Source organism: Dermacentor albipictus, chromosome 8 (assembly GCF_038994185.2).
Source record: "Dermacentor albipictus isolate Rhodes 1998 colony chromosome 8, USDA_Dalb.pri_finalv2, whole genome shotgun sequence".
In the NCBI taxonomy this organism is placed as follows: domain Eukaryota; kingdom Metazoa; phylum Arthropoda; class Arachnida; order Ixodida; family Ixodidae; genus Dermacentor; species Dermacentor albipictus.
Window position 1 is genome coordinate 59,402,338 of NC_091828.1, and position 27,466 is coordinate 59,429,803.

The following is a 27,466-nucleotide window of genomic DNA, read 5'->3' on the forward strand; positions in this document are numbered from 1 at the left end:
AAGATGGTGTGACATGGACATGTCCTGAAATCATGGGAATGATGCAGATACCTTCCATATTGAGAAGCAAACCTCTTAGCAAAAAGTCTTGTGGTATTTTTGTCTGCTCACACCAAGAAAAGGAGAACAACAATGCATGGCAGCAAGAATCAATTTCTTACGCATTGTTTTGCCTGTGGTTGTTTTAAGCAAGGTAAATGAAACAATTCAATGTCCTGCTTGCAGTTCCGTTACAGTTATCCCAACGAAGACAACTCTGCAGGCTCAGAGATGCTCAAACATTTGATGAAATCCTAAACGGATACTGAAGAGCACCAAACCAGTCAATACAGTGTTGTTCCAAAATTCTATTTGGAGCATTTGCATGTCATGCTGAACAAATATTGTTGAATACGTGTATTTATTTTATTTGTCTTGCAGTTCCTTGACCCCTATATGTTAACAAACGGGCCCCTATACAACCCTTGTAAGGGTTCAGCTGCCCTACGAATGCACAATTTATCTATAAGAAAATGTAACGACAGAATGACTGATTACATTTATGATCTGGCGGAAAAGAAGGTTTTATAACTTGAAGAAACGAGAAAAATAGAGTTAATTTTTTAAAAATACAGTGACTAGAGTTGCCATCTTTGATGTGGGAAAAGAAAATTAGCAGCTTTGCCGAAAGGGCGAAGCATTGAAAGCAATAGGAACATCTAGCAGTGCACTCAATCATGTTGGCCGAAGTTCTAGTGGTATACGGGGCGACATGTTGGTGAAGTGCAGCACGACGACGCAACTGCTGCTGCAGTTCCCGGCAGCTACCAGGCGTCTTACAATGCAGGCTTGATGAGGAGCGCCACTAGCAGTGTTGGAGGCAGCGCGCATCGATGGTGGACGAGACGCGTACAACGGAAAACCGTCCGTGTTCACAGCTTCAAATTTACGGTTTGCTCAGACCACTGGATGAACCGCGGTGTGTTATGCACATACCTAGCTGCAAAGCAAGGACACCAATGAGTGTGCACAAGCAGAGCTGAATGAGCAAAGCGCGACTTTGTCGCTTTTGCAGCCAAACGCACTGCGTGTCTCTGGTGGCCTTCTAACCCTTCGTGCACAGGCTTTGCATGTGCCAAGACAGTAGAATGGTGGCGGCGCGAATGCACTTTCAAGTGTCAGTATAATTTCTGTTGCAATAAAAAATAAGTAAAAAATGTTATGTCAGTATTCCTTTAGCAAACTCCACAGCAGTCTTTCGTGTTTGCAGCCACATGTGAAACGGCTTACATATGGATACTCTGTAGGAATGTTAGCACCATTCGCAACACTAATCAGTATTCTGTCGTTATCGATGTTGGTTACGCATGGTTCCCACTTGAGATTTGCATCAGTCTTTCCAAAAATCTATTGGGCATACTTCTGGTACTTATAATACACTTCTTTGAGTGGAACAAAAATAGCGAAAACATTCAGCAGGGCTGTCTTGATGTAGTTGGCTTTCTCAAATAAACACGAGTCGGCAGCTAACCCGCCCAGAACGCAAATCATTCTTGTCAAGTGTGCCTAACCTCCTCCTACAATCGGCCTTGTGGTGTGTGGAAAACACTGCACAGCAAATGCCACACAGAGAAGTAAAACAATACAAAAATGAAATGCTTTGAGCTGTATTTTGGGCATCAGAAAATATTTACAATGTCGAAATGCTACCACGCGGGAAGCTGATAATTCCTTGTTCATTGGAAAAAAAAAGGAAAATAATGGACTTACAATCAGTGGCAGAACAATAATGCCAGAAGTCCATTGTGATCAAGATCTTGGCTGCCTTCAAAGGATGTGGCCTCGAAGGATTGCAGTCAGTTCTACTGACACTGCCAATCGTCAAACGACACTCCGTACTTCTTTTACACGTCACTCTGTCCACTTTGGCATCGCCTCGCACCGACAACTTGCACCAGCACCGACAACTTGCATCAGCGCTGACAACTAGCACATGCGTAGGCACCCAGAGTCGGTGCTGAACACTTGTCACAGACGCAAGGAAAAGGGGAGGGGTGAAAAATGAGAGAAATGGAAGAGTGGGGAATGACGTAAGAGTTTCTTACAACACTACCCAGGGGGAAATCTGATGCCCCTTTCTATGCAAGTTTGTCAATGGGCCCAACAATGGAGTGCCGGAATACAAGCGGTTCAACAGTGGTTCGGCTTGTCATGAATGCGAGTTTGCCTAGGGCATGACTATCTCTGGAAAAAAAAAAAAGAAAAAAAAAACAAAAATAAAGGATTTCTGATAACGAAATCTTAATAGAAAGACTTAATTAATCTGCAGTGCATCGTTCACTGAAGTTTAATCACATATAGTACAAGAAAGAAAGCATAAGCATTCAATTGACATTGATGTCCAGTAAGCGCAGATTCAATCTTTCCTCCAACTACGGCAACCTCCCAGTACTATTGTTCACCAGTACTTCTTTTCCATCTTTGATGTAACTGTACAACAGTCATGCTATGTAATAAATAAACACGGCACAAGTGCTTATGCTCGAACAAAAAGTGTTCTTACATAACAACAGAGACAGAAAAAAAAAGAAGCGGCATTGTACACACTGTATTAGTAGGCACCGAACCACTGTGACCAACGTAACACTGTTCTCCAAACACGTCTTCAATGTCTCCTGGCTCTCCGAAGAGAAAGATCCGAAGCTCACACTTTCTGGCATTTCCCACGCGCACAAAAGCATGGCACCACCAATTTTCCCTCCAGGTAGTATTAAGACTCTTATGCAGCAAGGGGCGCTAAGGTAAACCAAACACCACACAGCTTCCGCACCAGAGTGGCTTCTCCACGTAACCGTCTTCACCCTTCGCCGTGACGATGCCAATGTACGTAAGAAGGGAGCCCACGCTGCGTCTTGCCAGAGACGCATGCCTACGCACGCACACACATCACGCACGTTCACAACACACTGGTAGTTTTGCAGGGCTGCTGCTGCTTCAAGCCTTCCGGTGTGCATAGTACATCTCAAGAGGCTTGTTGACCTTCCAGTACTTCTCGTTGACCTGGTCGAGCGTCATGTTACCCGGAAGGGGGGTGAACTGGCCAGGTGTAACAGCAATGTAGATGGTGAATGGTGCCACACTGCGAGGAGCCGACGCGTCCTGCTCAAACTTGTCCAGGGCCAGACGCATCGCCAGGTACTTGGAGAGGTGGTCCACTGCGTGTGTGTGGGAAAAAGATCACCACCACCACTATTGTGATCACTTACGTCTACTCCATCTTTTTATTTGTTTACGACATACTGCCGGCCAAAGCCTCAGCAGGGGTGCAAGAATATTAAATGTCATTGAAGGGAGTTACGAACTTAACTTATGATCGGGTAATACTTCTGCCCAGAATAACATGCAACACTCAAATCACAACAACTGCGGTGAGTAGAGTGGTCGAGCCTAAACTCGTGGATCAAGTATGTCTGCCATGTATATGCTTATCCCAATACATTCCAGAGTAATCGTTGGTGCTCGTGTACATTCTCGTGTACAAGAATGTATAACAGCATCCGTGTTGCACCTCCAATCCGATTAGACAACGCTCTCTTGGTATAGAATTGGGGACAAAATCCAGAAAGTCTCAAATACAGTAATGATCCGGTCAGAAACGATCAACGGCAAAAAAGCACAACTATGCATGACAGTACTTTTGTCACAAGGGTAAATTTAGTGTCTTTTGAGGTAATGACATTCTATGCCTTCTATGCAGTGTTCCACGCACTGCTGCACGGTAAAAAGGTCGGCAGCATAAAACGACAGTGCACCAAATAATAACAAAAAGTTGCAACGTGCCCGCCAAACGCATTCAAATGTAGCTGCAATTTCATTCAACTTCATCATACAGCTGAATGACATACCCAAAACGTTTTATATGTTACATAACTAATCAATCTGCATACATCCATGTGACATCAAGACAAGGTCTTAGACTGATATGAATACAAGAATTTCTGAACTACGCTATGGACCTGGTGAAGCATGATGAACGTGCAGAGATGCTGTCAGCTGCTGATCAGGTAAAACACGTGACAACTTTGTGTCCAGAAAATAAATCACCGGTTAAAACCCAACAACACTGCTTCATGTACTGTGTTGCTTTTGTTCTTCCTCAATATTGTTTTCAGGCAATCCTTGTTGCAGAGAATGAAACAGGCTATAAAACATTTTAGAATTAGTCCCCCAAGCTCATTCAGCTGCCAAGTTGTTTTCATTTAATGACATTGTATGCAAATGTCATTTGATGCATATAATTTTAATTCCAATGACATTAAATATTCCTCTGTTACATGTGTATAAGATATGGAATAATAACAGGATAGATATGGTCAAAAGCAAACATTGATGTAGGACTTTGAAACAAGTGAAACGCAATGATGAAACACTAAGCACGCGCCGACACCTAAAAAAATTTACTTGAAATTTTAGAACATTTGCACTGAATTGTATGATACACAAGACAATAGAAGGGAGGGCCAGTTTAGAAAATTATGCATCAGGGGCCATATTATTCAGAATTCTTTTCCTTACAATTCATTTCTTATCACTATATCAATTTACAGTAATAAAGGACTCTAACTCTATTACTGCTCATTTTGGAGCAACAGGAAATGAACAAGAGAGTATGAGGGCCAAAGTTAAATTTTTGAAATTTAGTGCCATAACCCGTGCTGGCACAACAATGTGACATCAGAGATTTCGAAATATTTTTTTCGTATTTGGGTTTTTTAGTAAAGTTTCTCGAAACTGGCCAAGTTCAGCCTTTTTCTTGCTCTATTAATACGCAACATAGTCGATTTTTACAGACGAAGAATTGACTAGGCCCAAGTTAATTACCGTCAAAACCCACGATGTCACATCAAGCTGGTGCATGAACTTCCAAGGCGATGTTGTCACTAGTCTGACTTTTTTTTTCTTTTCTGGCTTACCAAGCCCCTTCTCACGGTAAGAATGGCTTTATTGGTATAGCAGGACTTTCTCATGTTTACTGATACAGCTGAAATCATGAAACCAACCAAATTCCTTACCAGCCACCACCCAGACATTGGAATATGACAGGTATTTGATTTATTCTGCAGCCCACTTTGTCAGGTGGTGCTAAACAGCACACCTGAGCTGTACAAAAGCAGCCTCGGTCTAAAAATGTACAACAATGAACTGTATTTTTGTGTTTGGCGAATGCCATTGTAACTGGACCATGGTGTACAGCAGTGAGCAATGCCTGGAATTGTGCAGTGCCAACTGCATTGAGTTAATAGTTCCGTGATCTTGCTACATTCCTTGCTGTGTTTAGTGCCCGTACCTGCATTGTACGTATCCATAACCAGCACTTACCAAAGCACAGTAATCTAAAGAAAATACAATGTGACTAAGTATTTTGCACTACTTAAGTGAACAAGTAGGTGAGTGTGTAAATAAATGAGAATGGAGGTGATTAACCAAGCAATGAGCAAATGAATGATTGCCTAATCATGCAGCCAACAATCAACTGCAATGCAGTGGAGAAAATGAAGGCACAAATACTTTGCAAAGTCAAGTTAAAAGAGTGGCACGAGCATGCAGACACACCAGTTGCATTTGCCGTCGTCTTGATGTAGCGGACCTGCGCGCTGGAGTCCTCCAGCATCATTTGCGGTTGCGGCTTAAACACGAGCTCGATCTCGCTGTTGAGGGCGGCGTCACCGTCCTCTGCGTCTGTCTCCTCGGTCTCCCCTCCGGCGGACTCCGTGTCGTTGGAGCAGGTCGCGGCCTGAGGGGCAAACTCACATGGCTTGTACTGGCGAGCACTTTCGTAAGGGCTCGCTAGCGCATGTGACAGTGCTCAGTTAATAACCAACCGGCCACCGACGGATGGAGAATGCCTGCAATCTGTCTCATCAACTCCGCACGGTGCAGCGAAAGCTATAGGTCACCTCAGCCAACTTGGGGACATATTCTCGGACAATCACTTTCGGCGACAACGCTTACAGAGCGCACTGACTGGCTGGTTGAGCAAAGGAGCCCAAATCATGCAATGTGCCGTGTACTACACCATGCGAAAGTGATTGTCAAAGAATACCACCCCAGAATAGAGATCCAGAAAGGCCCTAAAACTGCCCACTTATGGTTGTCCTTTGTGTGACACGGACTGAATGAATGTGTAGGTCAATGTGAACAGCGAGTTCATTTCGACCAGCAACAAGAGTGTATTCTCTGTGTTGCTTGAGACTTGAGGTGCACAAAATGAGCAGCGGTGATGATGGCATATGGTGATGATGCCGGGTGGACGAGCTGGGTTCGTCCGCGAGTTTCAAGTAAATACAGCTAATGACAAGGTAAGCTCATTGAAGACACTTTTTGTTTTCTCATTCGTAATGCATTTAATTTTCTTGTTATTGTGACGTCAAGATAGTTGACTTCTGCAATTAATGTTCCGACATTATTGTTAATACACAGTTTAAGCATCATCTGCATTGACATTCATAAAGAGTTCCGCAATTCTGCACTAAGAAATGTGGCCATCTTTGGTCGAATGTCAGCATATAGTAGCGTGACACGGAAGGGGTTAAAATGACCTTGCAGAAGCTTCCCGAAAAGATCAGTAGCGCGCAGTGGGCAAGCCTCCCCACTCCCCTTCCCGCTTTTCAGAACACACAGTTAACTTTCATTAACAATTGGCTAACACAAGCCCCAGCCTTCACTGCTTTGCAGGAGTTAGCAAGACAGAGTACAGAGTGGCTATAAATTTGCTATACAGAAAAAGAAAATTGCACGGTATAATCTAAGAACCAATACTCACACATACCGCTGCTTTCAGTAAACTTTTCAGAGTGCTCCAGTAATGATAAACAGGTTGTGCAATAAAGTGCTCAAGCTGTACTGACAGACCTTTAGTAACGATAGCAGGGACTGAATATTGCTGATGGAACACGCTTATTTTCATAATAAAATAGTGGCTACAATCTTCAACAAAACCTTTGCTGCACTTTAATGACACTCTGAAAAGCTTAACTGAAGGTGCCATTAGTACAGTAAGAAGGTTCTAGCACAACTACTAGCATCATCAACAGCCCCAGAATAACTTATAACCCTTCACCTCCAAAATCCTTTCTTTAAAGAAACTAACAATGCACCTAAAAAGACCCCTAAAGGTAGTTAGTGCAACTCCTGGCAGTAAAATGTTAATCGATATTTAATAAGGCATCTTAATGTACTGAAAGTGAATGACCCGTTTGATGTTAATAATCTAACAGATGCAACCAAGTCTTTACAAAGCCTGCACACCGGTGGTTCCGCCTCGCCAGTTGAAGATGAAGACTTGTTTTATTTTGTGCCACATGCAGAAGTATTTCCCATTGTTAGGGCTTGCACTGAGCAAAATGAGGTCAGCTGGGAATGCCTACGCCAGTGCAAAGATACCTCGTGCTTTCCTGTAGCTTCCTCAAACCCTCACCATCTAAATGGCACATAACAATGTAATGGTACCCTCGTACGGCTACTGGCTGGATTTGTGAAAACATTGACACCAATCATTTCTTTACCAAAAGTCAGAAATGCGTCTGCGATGATAGTACTGTTCACATTACTTCACATAAAGAAATTACAGCAGAACCATCTCAAGATGAATGGCAACGCTCATGTGACTAGAATCAAAACAATGTAGGGACACACCACATTTCTTTCCTGAAGGCACCTTTATCTAGTATCTGTAGCGGGGACCTAGGCCGAAAAGATTATCATGCACTTATGCGTAACAGCACCACCACAAAGAAAGCTTCACTAAACATGGCCTCTCACCCACAGCCACTTTTGCTTGACCGCCACTGCAGAATTTGCGTTAGCATATCGGACTTCGAGTAAACTACGGAGCGATTGCATACGTGTCTTTTTATGGCACAAACCCTTTTTTTTTAGAGACAAGAGTGCTCGTTCTCACTTTTATCAGTGGGACATGTAAATTTCCTTTTTTCCTTTCATGAGCGAGAGCAACATTTAAAGGGCTAGACAGCACGCCAACGTGGATGAAGTAGGCTAAGAGTGCTAACTGCAATGAAAATCTCTTTTGCATGCTGCGTGGCGTTAGCGGCAAGAGCCGGTCCCTCTACCTGCTGGGTCTTAGGCCTCTTGCGTGGCTGCGAGGAGCCCACACTGCTTGTGCTGCTCTGGTTAGTGGCATCACTGCAGCTGCCGGGGGTCGGTGTCTGACGTGGTGGCGGCTGCTGTTGCTGCAACTGCTGCGGCTGCTGCTGCTGTTGTGGTGGTGGTGATTGTTGCTGCTGCTGCGGCTCCTGCTGCTGGTGTTGTTGCTGCTGTTGCTGCTGCTGTTGCTGCACCTGCTGCTGCTGCACCGTACTGCTGGCCGTAGGAGCAGCCGCCCCAGAGAAAGAGGTGGGCGTGGTTGGGGTGGCAGTGCTCGCGACCTGGTGGCTGCCACTGTTTGAGGTTGCGCCAGTAGATGGCATCGACACGCACGCGGTGGCAGCTGGTGTTGCTGGTCCGCTACTGCCGTTGTTCTCGTCACCACCATGCTTGCGCACGCGTTGGTTGCGGTTGAGAGCCTGCATAGAGACGACACACAGTGTGATGAGATGACCGAGTTCTAATCTGCTGGGAGCTATAAGTCAATCACATGCGCCCAGCTGGTTGATCCTTTCATATTTTTGTTGAGTGCAGCAAAATACCAGGACAAATGTGTGCACCATGCCATATTTGTACCCTGAGAGGTCTTAAAGGAGCCCTAGAACAATTTTCGGGCCACTGTATATCAGCTGCAAGTTGCGTATACTGACGGTCGGAGATCTTTTTAGCGTAGGTCAAAGCACTAACATCAAAATTAATATTTTAATCACGCAAACAAACCACTGTATCTCTGCAGATCGCATCATCATCTAGTGGTGTTCACCATAAGCATCATTGACGTCACCACTCCCTCCTCTGTGATCGGATAAAAACAATGTTGCAGATAACCACTGCACTGTGGCAAAAATGTGATAAATTAATATGTAATTTCATTTTTGTTTGCTGCAGAAGAAAAAGAAAAATCACGACCACAAAACACAGTAGGGGCGGGCGCTGGCTGTTCTTTCGCCTCTGACATCTAACATAAAAGCTTCTCTTCTCGCTTGTGCACGCTCATGAGCAACTTTGTCGTATTGTTGCCTTGTTTTCCAAATGGTGCAGGTTTCTCACCTTAAAGCATTATTGTTGCTGTGCCCTTTTTGTTGTTCGTGGTGCTGTGCTGAACTATAGCCTACTGGCTGAACTGAAGAAAAGACACGCTGCCCAGTCCCAGGTTGCTCAACCAGTAGTGGAAAACTTGAAATGTGCTATTGTGCGCAACAGTAGTTCTCTTACTATGGTAACCTCGCCACCAGCACAGTGGAGTAACTGGAATCCATGAACATATAACATGTAGGCAACGGTGGAGGGCGAACTTCTGCTACGTAGCGCTTCGCGTTCTTACCATTTGCAGTGAATGATAGAAGTGGGGACAGAAGACCGCGTAAAATTTGAGTTGAGGACATGCATTTGTTTCTTGCATTTTGAAGCTTCTCAGATGAATAATTTCAGACTGCCTACTCTTATTGGTGCGATTCTGGTTGCATTTATCTCTCAAACCGTCATCCTATGCAACCCGCAATTGATGAACGTTGGCATAAAACGTGTTTGTAGGCACCCTTAAAAAGGAAAGCAACAACATAGAAGCTGCAGCACCACCCTTCTCCAGCGGCAAACTGTTTAGTGGTGTCTAAGCAAAACTTGGCCTGGGTTGCTTTTAGTACAACCTCCTGTGGCGTACACGGTGTACAATCCAGACAATGGATGGTGAATCAACTATGCACCATTTTAAAAACGCTGTCTACCACTCATAATATGTGTTTGGATAGTGGAGGGAGTGAGAAGATCATGTGTCACACTGATGGAAAAAAGCATGCTTTTATTCGATAAACAGGGAATTATATATTTAGTTTGGCTATGAAAGTGGTGAAAAAGTGACATGCGGCATTGCTTGAAGGTGAAACAGTGTACCGTCATGTGACCTAAAGCCCCGGCAGGAAGCATTATTTTGAGTAGTAAATGTACTGATGCATTGCTTGAGATTGTATTTTATATGCTTCTTTTATGTGTTTGCATCAGAGAGCAAGTCCTATCTTATGTCCAGTTAGTGCATGTTGAAAGAGGTTGCTGCTTTTGTGCAGATGAACGGAGCTGTGCATCAATGGGTTCTCAATTGTACCCTCTTGACATTTTGACAGGCAACAGTGCGAGCAGTGTTGTGGGAGTGGTGCGAGGAGGGTCAGGATCTCGAAAGATCCCTGCACTTTTAAAGTTTACTGCCACCGTCACAACACCAGTGCAGGCATTCCTCACCGCAATGTACCTGCTAGAGCACTGCACGAAAAGCTCGGCTTTCGGCAGCAGCTCCAACTGAAAGATACAGATTACATGCAGACTAAGCCTGTAGGAAACCCGAGATTGCAGGTGACCAAGAAAAAAACAAAAAAATAATGGCTTTGCAACTGATTAGTTGCTGAGGATGGCTATTAGGGTTATAATTTCAGTGTTTAACAAAAATTCACCATTCCTGTGGAAACCACATGCTTCTAGTTTCTCGCTTTTATCAGCACGGCAAGGCTAATGCACCCAGTAATTAGAGTTGTGGGCATCCGTATGCAGCTTTAAGAGACTACACAGACCAGAAAATTGTTTTAAACATTTCTACTAGCTTTTAAAAGAAACTGCTGCATGTTGTGCACGTCGAATGGTGGGCTTTCTCTTGCACTACAAAACAGGAGGTCCTTAAAGAAACAATAGACAGTCCCTTTAAGTCAGTCACTAAAGTAAATAAAGTAGCGCCATTTCCCATTCTTTGATTTAGTCCCCCCTTAGAACAGTCCCATCTAGCAGTTTATGGGGAAGGTTCAGCTGTGAGTGCTGTCTCCTCATCTCTGTCGCATCAGGACACGATTGTATCAGCGCTCTGTCCTTGTTTTTATCTCACCAAGTAATCTTGTACCTTCAGACACATGTCCTCACGACCTCATGACAAAATTATATAGTTCTGCTTCAAGCAATCTCTTGCCATTTTGTTCCTCAATATTTGCATACATTCTGTCCAGCTTTTAACAAACGACAGCTGAAACGCAGCACCCTGTTTGTTGTGCTGTAGAGTCCACTAAACGGCCCACTACTGTTCAAAATGGTGCCAGTTCCACCAAGTCTGCCACAAAGCTGGGTGTTTTCACACTTGCCAGAGGGAAAAACTCACTGCATGCTTTACACTCATGTGTTCCCATTAAAAGAGAAGTGACATGACATTTACGTACCTGCCAACTTGTCAGCTTTAAAATGAGTAAATATCCTGCCAAGTGGGGCAAGGTGGAAGGATGGCACGCACTCTTAAGGGCTTTGCCCTGAACACATACCTTTACTGGCAGAGGTGCACACTTTCTTAACAATGATTTACCATTTACCATATACATACATAAGGCGGCCATGATTATGAGGTGAGGGTGCAGTTGGGGGACCTACAAAAACAGCCTTACATATGCACATTAATAAATGGCAATATAATGTGACCGACGGGCCGTTGAAGCTCCGCGAGGATTGCCTGAAATACTGAATTCCTGTTCACGTTGACCATAAAATAAGGGGACGAAGGAGCTTCAACATGTTAAATGTGGGGTACAGGTGAATTTTGCCTTTAGGTGCGACTTCACGGCACTGTGAATTTTGCCCTATAGTGTGGCTTCATGGCATCGCAAAGCTTGCTGCTGTGAAGCCACACTACAAGGAAAAAATCGCACTGTCGTGAAGGCACACCTGAAGACAAAATTCGCATAAGAGGCAAGGGGGGAGACTTCCAGGCCAAGGATTCTGGGGAAAAACCTTGCCTTATATTCAAATAATTACGGTAACTTTAGACGCAACACACAAGCAGCGGCAAACTTGGAACAGCAGAGACCGACAAGCACCATGTTTGTCTTTAGATCATAAAGACTTTTTCAGCGACCTTGCTTTGCAAATGCAACAAGATCATCCCTCATGTGCAGTTCGCTGTGGGTGTGAGGGAAGATGCATGACGGTGAGCAGAGAAGGATGGTGGCCTGATGTGTGTTGTAATCTCGCATGCCAAATCTTGAAGATGTGACAGAGTGTGCACCAAAAGGGGGCATACGTGAGCACATGCTTCCTGCTCCTTTTAAGCCATAGAGTTTCCTACAAAAATTACTAGAGGGAACTCTGGCACTAGTGTCTATGGGATCTGCAATGAAAGCGGTTGTCCCAGCATGGGAATTATGGGAAGTACATGGATTTGCCTAAACTTCGTACTTTTGGCTTCAAACGGCGTTGTGACTTTGTAAACTCGTCATTTTCGACAGTGTATTGTGTAATAAATAATTAAATAAACATCATTAAAATTGCCCGAAGGCAGGATTCGAACACAGGGACTCTAGTACAGAAGCCTGATATTGAAATCATTAAGCTACGGACGCATGTATCGACAAGCGAATGAAATGCCCTTATGAATTTATTGCGGGCATGCCAGTGCCTTGAGACGCTTGGCGCGTTTCGATTTGGCCACCTGGACAAGCTCAATCGTTGCAATTAATAGCAATTGTACGCGTTCCCGGCGTCTTCTGCACTTCGAAGAATATAGATTGCGTTGAAATATACGACAATAAGATTTATATAGCGTAATATACAAAGCCTTAAGAACGTCTGAATCCACAAGCACGAAGATCAGACAAATCCATGTACTTCCCATCATTCCCATGGTAGGACAACGACTGCAGCGCCAGAGTTCCCTCTAGTAATTTTTGTAGGAAACTCCATGTTTTAAGCCAACGAGGATGCGCGCCGCTCTGCTTGCTCCAGCTCGGTCTTGGCTTCCCTCACCTTTCTTCGCATCATATTTATAGCATGCGACAATACGGTAGCTAGCGATGCATCGAGCTTTCGCCTTTGGCTTAGGTCTGTCTGAAAAGCGGTGCATAGGAGTGAGAAATTTTGTTGGAAAGAACCGTTGCATGGTTCTTGGAGTTTGATTTCGTGGGAGTTTTTTATTCAAGTACATAGAACTTTGTCAGGACCAACAGTGCAGTTTGAATTGCCCGTCAGTTCAAACTAAAAGATGTCAAATTATTGGGATTTCACTGTACTGGCAAGCACCACAGTGCCCTTAACTATTTAATATAATGCTTGTTTCTGCAAACCAGTTTTAGTTTTGCTAACCACAAGGCAGATGCGTCTTGTCATGATGATACACTGGCTCACTCCATCCCTGGGATGGCAGTGGCTCCCACATGCATGCGTAGCCAGAAGAGATGTGCGCAACACTCCTGAATTTCTTTAGCACAGTCCTCATGCTTAGATTGACTGCTACACAATGCCAGTAAATTTAGCTCTGTGTCATTAAATAAAAAAAAATTAATTATGGGGTTTTACGTGCCAAAACCACTTTCTGATTATGAGGCACGCCGTAGTGAAGGACTCCGGAATTGTTGACTGCCTGGGCTCCTTTAACGTGCACCTAAATCTATGTACACAGGTGTTTTCGCATTTCACCTCCATTGAAATGCGGCCGCCATGGCTGGGATTCAATCCCACGACCTCGTGCTCAGCAGCCCAACACCATAGCCACTGAGCAACCATGGCGGGTTTCGCTTTGTGTCATGACATCCTAGGTGATATTCATGACACCAGGTCCGGCATTTTGAGACCAACTTAATCAGTGAATTTAATTGGATACCTTGTAGATGTGAAACTTGCGTGGTTCCTAAGTGTGATCATGTTACGTGTGAAAAAGTAGATATATTCTCGTGCTTTACGTGCCGAAACAGGGTACCATTATGAGGCATGCCGTAAAAGGGGCCTTCGAATTAATTTTCACTGCCTTGGGGTCCTTTAACATGCACCGAATGCACGGTACAGAGGCACTTTTGTATACTGACTCCATCAGAATGCAGCTGCAGCGATTGGGCATTGAACCCACACTTGAGCGCTTAGCATTGACACGCCATAGCTACTAAGTCACCACAACGGCCGTGTTATGCATGAGAAGTATGCGGTAAAGTCTTCACAACTTCAAAAATATGTCAGCACTTTTTCAACAGTGGACCACACTCTACCGGTCTTTTTCCCCTTCTGTCTTTTTCCGAGTGCAGTGTTGCAAGTTTAAGTACAAGCAGAGTCCTTAAATATATATATATCTTTTTACTGGTCAAAAAACTTCAGGCCAAGTTTGCTGTAGGGACAGAAGCTACCCCTAGGGGTGCCACTGCAGCAAAGGAGGTTACGATGGCCTGCAGTGTTGCCAGGTCGCAGCCACCTTTTTGAGCTATTTCCCATTCTGGCTTTTACCTCACTTCTGTGGAACAAACACATGAGCAAAACTTCATGGTGCAATTATAGCTTGCAGAGCACTAGAGTGATGATGTGTTGGTGGTGCAAAGAGATCATTGTCCTGAAGTGGACTGCCACCAACAGCTGATTATTTCTGACACATCTTACTTTACGAGTTTACTACAGGGTACCTAAGCCCGCGGAGTAGCATCCACCTTGCTGCTAAAGAATGCTGCTGTAAGCAACTGTGCAGACTCTTCGTATGCCCTTGCAGCCTAGCTCCATGTTGAAACGTCGCTACAGGTGCGACAAAGGCTGGCACTTTTGTTGCTGTCAGCAAAGTGTGGGCAGCAGAAGCTTCTCTATCGGGGTTTTACAAAAACGACCGTGCTTATATCACTAGTCTTACTAGCTGGCATAGATTATGTTATTAATACAGCTCTGAGATTCAGCCAAGAATAACTCTACCAAAATACTCGTGAACATAATAGAGACTTGAATTTATTCTTAGAAAGAACGAATTCATATAGCTACTAAGGCATCCATGTAACATTTAGCTTAACATGAAATTGTCAAGCTGAATATATAATTAACACAGCCAACCACTTCCTGGGATATTTGCACCATAACAGTTCCCATGCTCCATTTTAAAACTACGTCATAAAACCCTTCTAAGGTAGAAATTAGGATATGCTGCAGCTATATGGGACCTCTTTTACAAAAGCCTAGTATATATCCCCCTTAAATTAATCCAAATTAACCCAGCACCTTTTATTCTTTGGAACTGCAACAATGCTGCAAGCGTACCTGCAACAAGTCCGGGCCTTCAGTCACTAACAATATGTCAAAGGATTTCTGGCTGATCACTTTTTGCATAAGCTATATCACCACCCTAGTCTGCATCTGAAACTCAAGCCACAACCACATTACTTACCTCAGCGCCTTGATCATCAGCATAAAATTAGAATCTGCGCACATTAACTCTTTTTACAATGACTTTTGCCACAAACATCTTCCTGATGATATTGTATACGTTAATATTACTGAGAATTTTTGAAAAGCTGCAGTTGGAAGAACAGTGCGACACACAAATCTTTGGCATTGTTAGTAAAACTACCGAGGACTATTCAAACTTCTCCACACATAGTAAGGAACAAAAAGAATACATAAAGCTGCAATGAAAAGATCACATCAATGCCCCACCAAGCTGCTGCGCTGCTTGCAGAGTGCCCCTTTACAGCTGGTCGTGCCGCCATGTGGTCACATTTGGCAAGGTATGAAGCTCTCCCACAGCTTAACAACCAGTTTAAGAACACACACACACTAAAGGACCCTGGTACAAGTTACCAGCTTGACCATATCTGCAGCTTGTCGTCAAGCCTAACCTGCATGCGCATGCCCTCCTCGATGCTGTGTGCCAGGGCTTGAGAGTGCTGCCGGTTCAGCTTGGCGAGGACACGCTCCTGGTGGGCCTCGTACTCGTCCCGGCTCGGGTAGATCTTGGCGATGAGCATGTCGAAGTTGGGGTCCGCTCGCAGTGAACGCTTGGACACCAGCTTCTTGCGGCACGTCGGGCACTCCTGCATGGAGGACAGGCGTGCAGGCTTCTTAAGGACCAGCACCTAAACGACAGCACGCCACTGCTTTCGACATAGCTCTTCCGACTGTTACCAGTGGTAAAACTCCCCTTACCCACATCGGGCACAGAGACTAATTTTAAAATTTGGACAGTCACGAATTTTTGTCTGTCATCTTTAAAGGGACCTTGAAACAATTTTGCCAATAGCGTACAAACATAGTGAGTCAGGAGGGTTGGCACTCTTGATCATTAGGAGACAGATTTAAGCACTCTGCGTAAAGCACGTAATTTATTATAGGGTTTTAAAAATGCAGATTGCAACCGATTACCAGCAGCGCTGCTCCACCGAGTTTTCAGCTGCCCCATCCCGTGCTACGTAGCGTGGGTGAGTGGTTTCACTTGGGTGAGTGATCTGATTGTCTACCCGAGCAACATCATTGACAATGCTAGAAACGTGTCGCTTCATTAGCCTTACTTTTAATACCATACATATGCATAGTAATTTCCATAACAGCAAGGATAAGTACACACATGCAATAAATGTAGACAATTTTTCGGACTAATGTCCCATTTCAGCCTGAGAATGCTGACAGTCTGCTACAGCTGTGGCAGGGCGACGGCAGCCGATGGATGCGAAGGGGTTCTCAGCGAAAATAGGTGCAGCAGTGAACAGTACCAGCACTGTACTACACTTGTATTGGACTGCAGGTGTGTGAAGGAAGTAAACTGCTACGACTGCACACTGTAGAAGATGCAAGCGCTGTATGTCAATACCAACCTCCTTGGTGAACACAGTGATTACTGCAGGTTGTCCATTTGTCAGAGAGCCAAATTTGGATATAACTTGCCTACAATGGTAGCGTAATTATATCATAACAAGCTGAGATCCAGGAATAATATGTGCAGCAAAGGCAACTAAAAGGACCTTACATCTGAAGATGTCTGTCAGCGAGCCGCTGTCTTGAGTTAGACTTTCATGTAGTGGTACTGTCTCTGCCTTCCACTTAACAAGTGTGGGTTCAACTCCTGTTGTCGGTGTACTTTTCTTTTTCTTTACCCCCTTTTTTAAAATTCTAGAGTAAAGGAAACGTTATGAATTGCCCATTTCACCACACTGACAAGTTAGCAGTAGTTCTAGCCTAAATGTGGCAGCGCTTGTTTTTACCACTGATGTCTACAAAGAAATCTTGTGAGCATAATACAGAAAAAAACTGTAAACTTATATGTTAGATATTCACATGCCATCAGGCTGTTATCAAACCAAAATAAATGGAAACGGCTAGTTTGCAGCAATGCCACAAACGCCCGCGGAAGCGTCAGTCTCTTTTATCTTCATGTAGTGCAAGCCAGTGAACATTGCGCGTCATGTCACCATGCCTCCATTCGATATACAAAGTTCATCTTTAAAGCTTCTTCCGTGTAGCCCAGTTCTCACGAGAAAAACTGTGCAGGAAAGAGATGCAGGAACACACTTGGTTCAGATTAACTGGAAGTAGACAATTGCATCACCTCATGAAGGAGGCAGGACATAGCGATTGCCGCCTCAGTGTAAAAGATGAGGAGCAATGCCATGGCATGAGAGGGGGTTAATGCTTAACCACTCATGCCTGTTTTATTACAGTGCGCTGACACGAAATTCTGCTGAGAAAGCACTTCCTGAAAGATACCCTCTGTGTCTAGGTGTTTCACACAGAAAGGGACCCTTCAAAAGGTTTGTCATGATGCCTCAGCCAAAGTTTTCTGGTATATGCGTAGTGCGTGCCGATGGACGTGCCCCTGGTGGTGGCCTTGCGCAGAACACACGAGAGAAGAGCCAGGCGTGCGTCATAGTTTGTTGTGTCGTTGATCGTGCTTCTCTGTCTTATTCACGTTTTCAGAGCAAGACAGGCAACACCCTTCGCATGTGTGGGGTGGCCAAAGCTTCAACGAATGTCGAAGAAGAATTGTTGCAGGATGGGGGGTTCAAATACCAGCGAAAACGTGTCGGCGTTACGGTTCTAATCATTCCCCGCAAAGCCTCATCAGCGGGAGCAATGGTAGCAAAAACGGATCGTCGCTTCGGCGGGAAATTTCTTGCTCTTCTCCTTTCCTTTGTCTCATCAGTGTTTTTTCCACTCGATCATAGTTAAACGCATAAGCAGCAAAGTTCGTCTGCAGTGCAGTATGGGCTTTAAAGGCATTTCGAAAGTTCGGAATGCCGTTTCCCGCTTATATTATTTTCCGCTTCTTTACCGCGTTGTGCTAGCTAGGCAGCACGACTGCACGAGATCATTGTGTTGTATGTTAAAGGTACTGAAGTTTGCAAGAACTGAAATTGTTGGTTTTATATGGCCCAGTAAATCTTCGCACCAGCTGTCGCGCACTTCATGTTTTTACATCTATTTTATGCGTGGCTTCGCACATGTTTAACTGTTGCTAGTTGCTTCCCACATAACTCTTGTTGATTCTTTTGAGCTGTGAGGTTTTCACCCTGCCTCGTTTGTAAAGGGTATAAATCACACTGTGTCTTATAGGAATGATACCGAGAAAGTGCTTGTTTAACAGCTTTATTCTTTTCACCCGAGGGCGTCTTAGATTTTTTTTTTTTGTGAAAATGTGTTTAGAAGCTAGGTAGTTCAGGGCGAGAATTGCTAATAGTTGCTGCATAACCGATGGTCATTAAGGGTTACGGACTGGATTCCAAGGGAAGGGAAGCGTAGCAGGGGGCGGCGGAAAGTTAGGTGGGCGGATGAGAGTAAGAAGTTTGCAGGGACGGCATGGCCGCAATTAGTACATGACCGGGGTTGTTGGAGAAATATGGGAGAGGCCTTTGCCCTGCAGTGGGCGTAACCAGGCTGATGATGATGATGATGCTGCATATGGTATTTTTGTTCCATTTTTTTGCTGAAAACTTCGTGTCGCGTTTGGGAAGTCATCACACCTTGATGCTGCCTGAGCAGACTTAACACGCTGAGCGATTTGTTTGTTTCACAACGTAGTCTCTTCTTGCATGTGAATTTTGTACTCAACTGAATTCTTTCTTATTATACTTACGCTGCAGAGGACTAAACCCGGGCTTGCCGACAGCGCTCATCTACTTTGACTGGCGCTGCTCTGCCTTTAAATATATCTCGTGGCATCTATATCTAGTAACATTAAAAATAAAGTACGGGAAAGTTAGTCAGACTTTCGCTTTGTACGTTTCTAAGCAGCTCCCTTGGGAAACTTAACTTTGCAAGAACAGCAGCGGGAACGGCGCAGTTTATCGGCGTATGCAGCAGAATTGCATCGGTGGTACAGCGCTAACATGTGCTTTTATTAAACCGTGCGTTTGGTGACTTCATTGACTAGCGTACGCGTTTCCATCAATAAATTCACAATTACTCTTCTTGAGGCGACTTCGACTGCACTTATTCGGCGATGTCACATGTATTCATCAGCAGAAAAATCACAATGGCATGTGCAGACATCTCACCGTGCAGATTTGTTTGATATAAGCATACACTAATGACTGGTGCTTGAGGTACAGAAGCAGCATTACGGTAATGGTAGAATCTAAAAGAACGATCGCGACATTGCATTATTCAACAAAATTTATCGGCTAGTCAACATGAGCTCCACGTCATGTAAATGGGGTTCATGGCATTTGTCTGTGGGAGACACCTGGCACGTATGTGTACCATGTTGTCCCAAACACCAGTAACATTGTGCCCATACCCGCTCCCACAGAGGTCAGCGTCTTCCCTACAGCTGTCACCGCAGAAGCAGCAGTCTGGCGCGCGAACAAAGGAGAAATCACAACCGCGAACTCCAGCCATCCTTGCTGCAAAGGGTTGTCGTCTGCTACTGCTCCCGCGCGTGTTGTTGGAAGCACCCGCTTGGTGGCTATCAGTGGCGCCTCTATAGCCGATGCACAAGGCGTATAATGGCAGTTTTAGGGCACCACGCACAAAGCAGTGTCTATGTGACAAAGTGTATGGAGCAAAATTTATTGAGCCTGTTAGCAAGAATGTCGCCATAGAGATCTTGGACAAAATAGTTTTGCTCCGTAACGAGGAATGTAATTTTTAATAGTGTGTTCATCTCTCTCTCTCTATCTATCTATCTCAATTTTTGTTGCTAGCCTGATGTTCTAAGATTGCCTAGCAAGGGCCAGTGTACAGCAGGTAAATAAATAAATAAATAAATAAGACACCCATGAAATGGCGCATTCGTTTATGTGCTACCTATCCAAATTAAATTTGCACACTGCCTAAAACTTTTTAAAACGTTATCGGCTGTGGATAAAAAAGAATGAGAAAACAAACCTGACCTTGCAGCTTTCGTTAATTTACTGCAATTAAACATTTCCCTTCAGAAGATGTTTGTTCTCTCCTTCTCCTGCACAGGTTGTAGCTGCGTCTTTGGCATTTGTGGAACACACTGGCTTTGTCCTGAGTCGATCTCATAGTTCCACACAACCTTTGTCTTTGGGTTACATTCAATTACTCCATCCTTGACACTTAATTCTGTCAATGAGCAAAGTCTCACATTCCAAAAAATTAAATGTTTATATGTTCAGTTCCCTTCATGTCAGATCAGGGGTGTGCAAACAGCAATTTTTAAAACCAAAGCTAATACAAGTTAAGCAGCCATAATTCTGATCAGACAATATCTTTAATAATTTTTACATACAGATTAAATAGGGAAGTTATGGACGTCTGTCAAAAAAAACTGGTGTTTTTGCATTTTGTCCCCATCAAAATGCAGCGGCTGCTGCCAATATTTTATCCCCAATATTTATTCTCACAGATTTTGCATGCTGCCACTTTGTGAGATTAGAGCAACCGGACAGAACGCGTATCAAACAAAGATCTCTGATCGCCACCCTGCAGCACACCGGAAGCCAGCTCCGGTCAAACAAGGTTTGCCCCAGCAGAAACGTGTACAGCAGGTAAGGCCGCCGCTGACTCCCACAACATTCCCCTGCCCCAGCAGCATTGAACAGTTGGAGCTGACAGAGCTTACTTCCTGAGTAGCTGCAATCACATCCCTCCGAGATGCAACAAGCACATATCGAGGCACAAGGCCAACATACTTCCAACCTCAAGACACTCATTTCAAATCTCACACAGTTCCTTAATAATATGAACTCTACCATAATAGGCATAGCATTTAATCACGCTCCCCAGACCCTATGGAAGACAAAAACCACCACTTCAAGCACACCCACACCGTACCTGCTCAATCAGTAGGCCTGGCCCCCAATATTAAGCCCACCACCCTTCGAGCTCCCCCTAACCCTTCCAATAACCAGCATCATGGCGATCACAATAATTCAGTGGAACTGACATAGCCTTTCCACAAACCACAACCCCTTCGAGCAATGGCTTCTTACACAAACCACACTACCTCACTTTATCCTACTACAAGAGACAAAGCACACCAAAAACATCCCACGCTACTGAGCTATGTACACAGACCTCGCCGCACCGCTGTCTTCAATTTATATTCGCCGTGACATCACTTATGAAGAGGAAGACATTACTTCCATATATAACAGCCTTTTCGTATTACCCACACACCCCGCACCCACCTTTCACACTTGTGAATGTCTACAATGCCCCAAATTCTACCACCATTCTCTCTCCTTTTTCATTTTCTTCGATCCTTTCCAAAACACTGTGACACTATTCTTGGTGAAGACTTCAATGTGCTAAATACCATTTGGGGTTACCCAAACACTCTGCACCCAGGCTGCCTTCTTCTCGCACACACTATCCAGCACTCATATACACTCATCAATACACCAGACACGCCCACATGAGATGGACACGTGAGACCAATGCCATACAATGCCTGACCTCACTTTTCACTATGGCCAAAGTCCAACAGAGACTTGGCAAGTTCTTGCGGACACTCTCTTATCCAACCCTCACAAACCCCAAAAAATGTATCACCCAGACCAACTGGGACCTCTTTCGCCACCTGCAAGTCCAGGAGTCAAATTCCAACTATGTGTGGGTAGACTCGCTGCGGCAAATGCGGTCCCGGGCCACCGCCATTACAGAAGCTAAACCTCCATCGGACCACCCCAACCCACACCTCCTACGTCTCTCAAGATACTGAAAATACCTCCTTAGTTGTATCTGTACCCAACCTCGCAACACCCAGCTTTGACATACCTTAGACACACTCAACACCGACATACTAATTCACTGCTCCACAATAGACGCAACAAATTGGAATCGCATATGCGATTCTATCAACTCTTCCCTCCACACTAAATCAGCCTGGCTACTCCTCCAGCCCCTCCTTGGTCCTCAACTTGCTCCCCTCTCCCCCAATGCAAAAGCATCTCTCTGAGCATGGTGCTACTTCTCTCCTTCAACAGGTCATGGATATGTACATCCCTCCTCCACTCCTTTCCCTGTACCCTAAATACACAGGGCCTCCCAGTAGAGGCTTGGACAGCCCCTTCATTCTGCCCAAGCAGGAACGAGCTTTGGCTCAAAACAAGGCTGGGATCGCTCCGGGTGCAGAGAACATCACCTACTCCCTGTTGAAGAACAAGCTTGATTCGGATAAAGAATTTCTTTTACACAAAATAAATGAACACTGGGCCACAGGCACTCTTCCCGATGAGTGGACCTCTTCCATCATGACTCGCATACCAAAGCCAAGCAAGCCCGCCATCCTCTCCAACCTGCCACCTATTTCACTCTCTTTGTGTGCTGGAAAAACCATAGAATGCATGGTACTCGCATGTCTTACAGACGTTCTCGACAATACTCACTTTCTTACGCACAATCAGGTTGGTTTCCACCCCCACATGTCTACTCAAGACCTCTTTCTCCTTCTCCGTGAAACTTTTTTTCAACCTTCGAAGTGTCATATTCACGCACTTATCACTGTGGATGCGTGCAAGGCTTTCGACATCCTACTTCATGACACTCTCATCGTCCCCCTCCAAGACACAGGCTGTGAATCCCGACTCGACTCTTATGTTTCCTCTTTCCCCCACTCCCGACAAGCTCAGTTTTGACCACGTTATCCTCACCCATCTCACTCACTTGCGGAACACTTCAAGGGGCCGTGCTCTCTCCTACCCTTTTTAATCTTGGGCTAGCCCCTCTAGCAAAGGCCTTGTCTAAGGTTCCTCAACTGCAGGGTTCTTCACCTGGATGTACTCACGGGCCACCAAGGGAGGTGGAATTCACACTACAATCCTACCTCAACCTCATTTCTGAACTCCTTTCCCGCTCCGGCATTCAAGCACTCTAGAGAAATCTGAGCTGCTGCCAAGTCTGAACCCCCTCCTCTCTCTCATTCTTGCTAGTATTCCCATCCCTTGCATGTCATCCTGCCAGGTTTTAGGCTTTCCCTTACAAAACCACTCTTTCACCCGAGCAATACAGTCTACGATCACCACATGCCACCAAGTAACTCACTCAGTCCGACAAGTGGTCAAGCGGCGTGGCGGCCCCGACAAACGCAGAGCCGTTCAACTTGTAACAGCCACTTCCTTGAATAAAATCCTTTATCCCCTGCCATACTGCACACTTACACAGAGAGAAATGCATTGCATTCAATCGACTTTAAACACTCCATAAAGCTGCCCTACATCTCCAGACACACACATCCGCAGCCAAACTATAAGCAACAGAGGAGAGTGCATTGGGAGGCTAGTTGGTAAGACATTATTTCATGAACTTAAACTGCACTAGGGACAAGACACCGAGGTAGAAGAAAGAACAGATGCAGTCCTGTCTTCTTAGTAGAAATGAGGCTGCATTCGTCCTGTCTTCTTTTACCTCGGTGTCTTGTCCCTAGCGCAGTTTAAGTTCACAAAGTATATGCAACAGGCTTATTTCTTCCCCTTGCAGAGCTCTTGCACCTTCACAGGGATAGACAACTGGGCCTCTTATCTAGCCCTGCACATGAACATTCGCTACTGCAGCAGGCGGCAGCTGGTCCATTAACTTTCCTCTGCAGATCCATCAAGGACCCCTTCTCAGCAATCTCCGCTGTGCCCCCATCCCTCTAATATCATCCCATATCTTCATGAGGGTTGACGAACAGCCCACGCTCACTTCCATGGCCATTTCCCACCGGACACGTCACATGCTAAGTTCGTGCAGCGTATTACTAAACTCGCAACTCTACTGCTTGTGTCGCAATGCCCACCCTCCTTGGCATTCCCATCCCTTCCACTACTGGCTACTTCTCACTTTCCACCTCCCCTCTATTCTTTGAACTCGCCGCAATCATCCACACAATGCAAGAACTAACCCTTCTCCTTTCTCCTCGGTATCGCATTTGCTCGGACTCCATAACAGCAATCCGGGCTCTTTGCAACAGACTCCCTGATAATCTTCATGATGACTTTTCTGGTGCTCTCTCCCTTCTCTCCCCTGCTTCACTGTGGTGTGGGTGCCAGGTCATGCGGGGAGTTTCGGCCACTGGCTTGCTCGCGGGCTTGCCCGCGAGATTAATAGCCGGGCGCTGGTGATCCTCTGGCCTTACCGGCCCACAGTGCACGAAGCACACTTATGTAAGAAAACTTTAACACAACACTACAAGCACCTCTGGCATTCATTGCAAATTCTACCGCCACCACACTCTTTCCTCTCCACTGCCCAAGTACAGGGCCATCCAGCTCAACACTTTGATAACTCCAGTACACCTATACCTTTATTGATACCGCTCCGACCCCTCATGTCCCAATTGCCTCTCTACATATGCAAATGTAGAGTGCATCCTTTTCTCTTCCCCACAACCCTACAATCCCCTCGGTACCCTAACCCCCCACCTACCCACTGGTGGGTGTGGTCAGCGGCCTTCGCCGACAAGCTGGCCATGGTCCTCCTGGCAGAGAAATATCTCTATAAGTCTTAGTTCGACCTGGAATAAAGTCTTTTCCCTGGAATAAAGTCTTTTCTCTCTCTCTTGCCGCAAGATGGTAGTAGCTGCTCCCTCTTGAGTGAAAGTTTACACTAGAGATTTTTCCATTTATCAGAAAACAGCCCAAAATGAAATGATCCTGCAAAAAGTCATTTTAAATTAATCTTGAATTTACAAATATGACATTATGTTGATGTCATAAACCTAGGTGTGGAAAAAAAAGATGAACCAAGGTAAACAAAGCGTGGAAGGGCAAAACGAATAAAAGTCACGTCGATCATGCTTTTTTGACTGCTGTGGAATTGTGCATCATGAATTCCTAGCTAAAAGTGAAACTGCCAATGTAGGCTTATAATAAATGGAAGGTTTGAAGCATTTGAAATATTGTGTACATCACGTGTTTCCAACTTTGTTGAAAAGGGGAAGCTAAATTCAGCACGATGACAATGTTCCTGCGCACTCTAAATTGAAAGTGCATGGGTTTTCCACATACAATTCTATCACTGTGCTCGAACACCTACCATGCTCGCCACATTTAGCACCCTGTAACACCTTGATGTGCCCCAAATGCAAACTCATACCACAGAAAAGTAATTTTGAAGCTGTCACAACAATTAAAAAAGAAATATATCTGCTAAAGCGCTGAAGAGATGGAACCAGCATATCATGTCCAATGGGGAGCATCTTTAAGGTGACCACACTGATGCATTGGAAATTTGTGAACTTGCCCTTCAAAAATAAACAAATAAATAAAGCACTAAACACTGGTTTTATAATCTGTTTACAACAGGGACTGCACGTCTATGCCAGTAAACGCCAGACCTGAATTATCAGAACACTTCACACTTAGCAATGAAGGCTGGATACACATGGTATCAGTCCAATCAGTGTCTGATGCCCTGTGGCACACAGCCTCTCATGACAAAGTTACACTTCAAATGAGAGACCTACCTTCCATTTCAAGGCAACACATCATTTACCGTTGTGGATTTGTCATTAATAGATGCACTAGCCCACTTTGCGCAAGATAGCAAATTGTGCACGGAATCCGTGGTATCTCGGGCGTCTCTATCTTGGCAGCTGACCGTTTGTGTGGATACCGAAATGCACCCGCGACCACAACACGTGTAAAGAATGGTCTCGTGACAACGCTGAGATATGCTGAGATAGCAGAATCTAAGAGCATTCGGATAGACAGATTTCAACACGAAGGATAGCAGAAGCTTTCGGCATGTATGGCAAGCCTCGACATGCTCTAAGTGATTGAAAAGAAATAATCTCCATAAATCTGGTAGACGCTGCGTGAATTACCAACAGCGGTATCTCGTTTACTCGATCACACCCGGCGCTGTGAAACTGCACAGTAATAGCTAGCGCTGAAGGGGATCAATTTTGGAGATTGCTTAACGAGTTACCCCCCTTTCCGTCTCCGATACACTTCTAGACTCTCGTGGGCCAATCTCCGAGATTGTGCAGTTTGACGCGCGCCGATACCGTAGATGGACCTCGTACCGGTGCTATCGGGAGAGGTGTTTCGTTAAGGGAGCGTTTTCGCATACTTCCCTCGTTACAGCTAGCGTTTTGAGATACTGCGGGCCTCAGAACAAATTCTGTGACTCATACAACCCATTCTCACCCCCTTTCACCAAACGTAACTAGATGCTGAATCGCTTTCCGACTTTTTTTCTTTTGCTGCCTGGTCGCTCTACAGGCGGCGCATCCCCAGCATCGTCCGGCAGTTTCCCAAGAGTGACAGGAAGCCGCGTTTCGACGCGACCATCCCTATTTCGAGTGCCGCCTTCGCGGGGGTATCGCGCACGTTTCGAGGGAGGAATCGCGCAGAACCCGTCAGCTGGGTCTCCCAGGGTCGGCGGCGCAATTTTAGCCCGCAGCTGAGCCCGCGAAGGCGGACGAGCGCACGGTCGATTGTTTACAGCGAACCACGCGCGAGTGCGCGCGCCGTGGTGGGGCGGCAGGCAAGCGGTGCGCAGCGACGCCGGAGTGCCCGCTCGCTAGCGACGGCGTTCCACCTCACCTTGTTGCCGCTGCGCAACGCCGTGATGATGCACTCCTGACAAAAGCGGTGCAGGCACTCCTTGGTGGTCATGGTGTTCTTGAGCATGTCCAGGCAAATGGGGCACATGAGCTCACTGTGCAGGCTGCGCGGCGACACTGCGATCTCGGTGCTGTCCGTGATGACCTCCTGCGGGGTCCGGTTCAGCTCGTACAGGCTCAGCTCCCAGGTCCGGTTCGTCGCCTGGGTGTCCGACGACGACATCTTGCACGTTGAAGCGCCGGTCGCAACCCGTCGCTACCCGTCCGTGCAGAACCGCGGGCTGCTAAACACCGACACAAGAGGCACGTACGCCGCTATTGCTGTTCGCCGGAGCACGCTCGCCGCGCGACGGCGCCACAAGCGGCTTTGCAGAGATGGCGATGATGATGGCGTTGATGGCAGCGCACACCTTGCGCGTAAATCATAAAATTTTACCGCATCCTCGACAAATTGTACTGGTGCGCGCTCACGAGTCCTGCTGCGCCGTTTTATTTAATCATCGTCGCACTGGGCGCACACCTGTGTGATTTGTTGAGGATGTTATTAGTCTCGTTTTGCTTGCATGGTTAGTGTGGTCAGTGCCTCGTGTGGTCCAGTGCGAGAGGCACAGGCAGGTGGTG

The 27,466-nt window shown here is 45.5% G+C and overlaps 1 protein-coding gene across 1 annotated transcript; it reads right to left on the minus strand.

Annotated features, from left to right (window-relative positions):
* Positions 1-1,630: 1,630 nt before the first annotated feature.
* Sce (E3 ubiquitin-protein ligase Sce) lies at positions 1,631-27,196 on the minus strand. The gene is made up of 5 exons (XM_065448215.2): positions 26,826-27,196; positions 15,735-15,929; positions 8,109-8,561; positions 5,593-5,773; positions 1,631-3,194 (listed from the first exon to the last, which is right to left on the minus strand). The coding sequence occupies exons 1-5, from the start codon at positions 27,066-27,068 to the stop codon at positions 2,974-2,976; spliced, it is 1,293 nt and encodes a 430-aa protein (XP_065304287.1). The 5' UTR covers positions 27,069-27,196; the 3' UTR covers positions 1,631-2,973.
* Positions 27,197-27,466: the final 270 nt, after the last annotated feature.

What these genes read in the sequence shown, in the direction of transcription:
- Sce (XM_065448215.2), bottom strand. Translation starts at nt 27,068, where the DNA reads ATGTCGTCGTCGGACACCCAGGCGACGAACCGGACCTGGGAGCTGAGC. An exon ending in AGAGGCCTAAGACCCAGCAG is followed by an intron (nt 5,774 to 8,108) that starts GTAGAGGGACCG and finishes TTTGCCCCTCAG; the next exon opens with GCCGCGACCTGCTCCAACGA. An exon ending in GACGACGGCAAATGCAACTG is followed by an intron (nt 3,195 to 5,592) that starts GTGTGTCTGCAT and finishes ACACACACGCAG; the next exon opens with TGGACCACCTCTCCAAGTAC.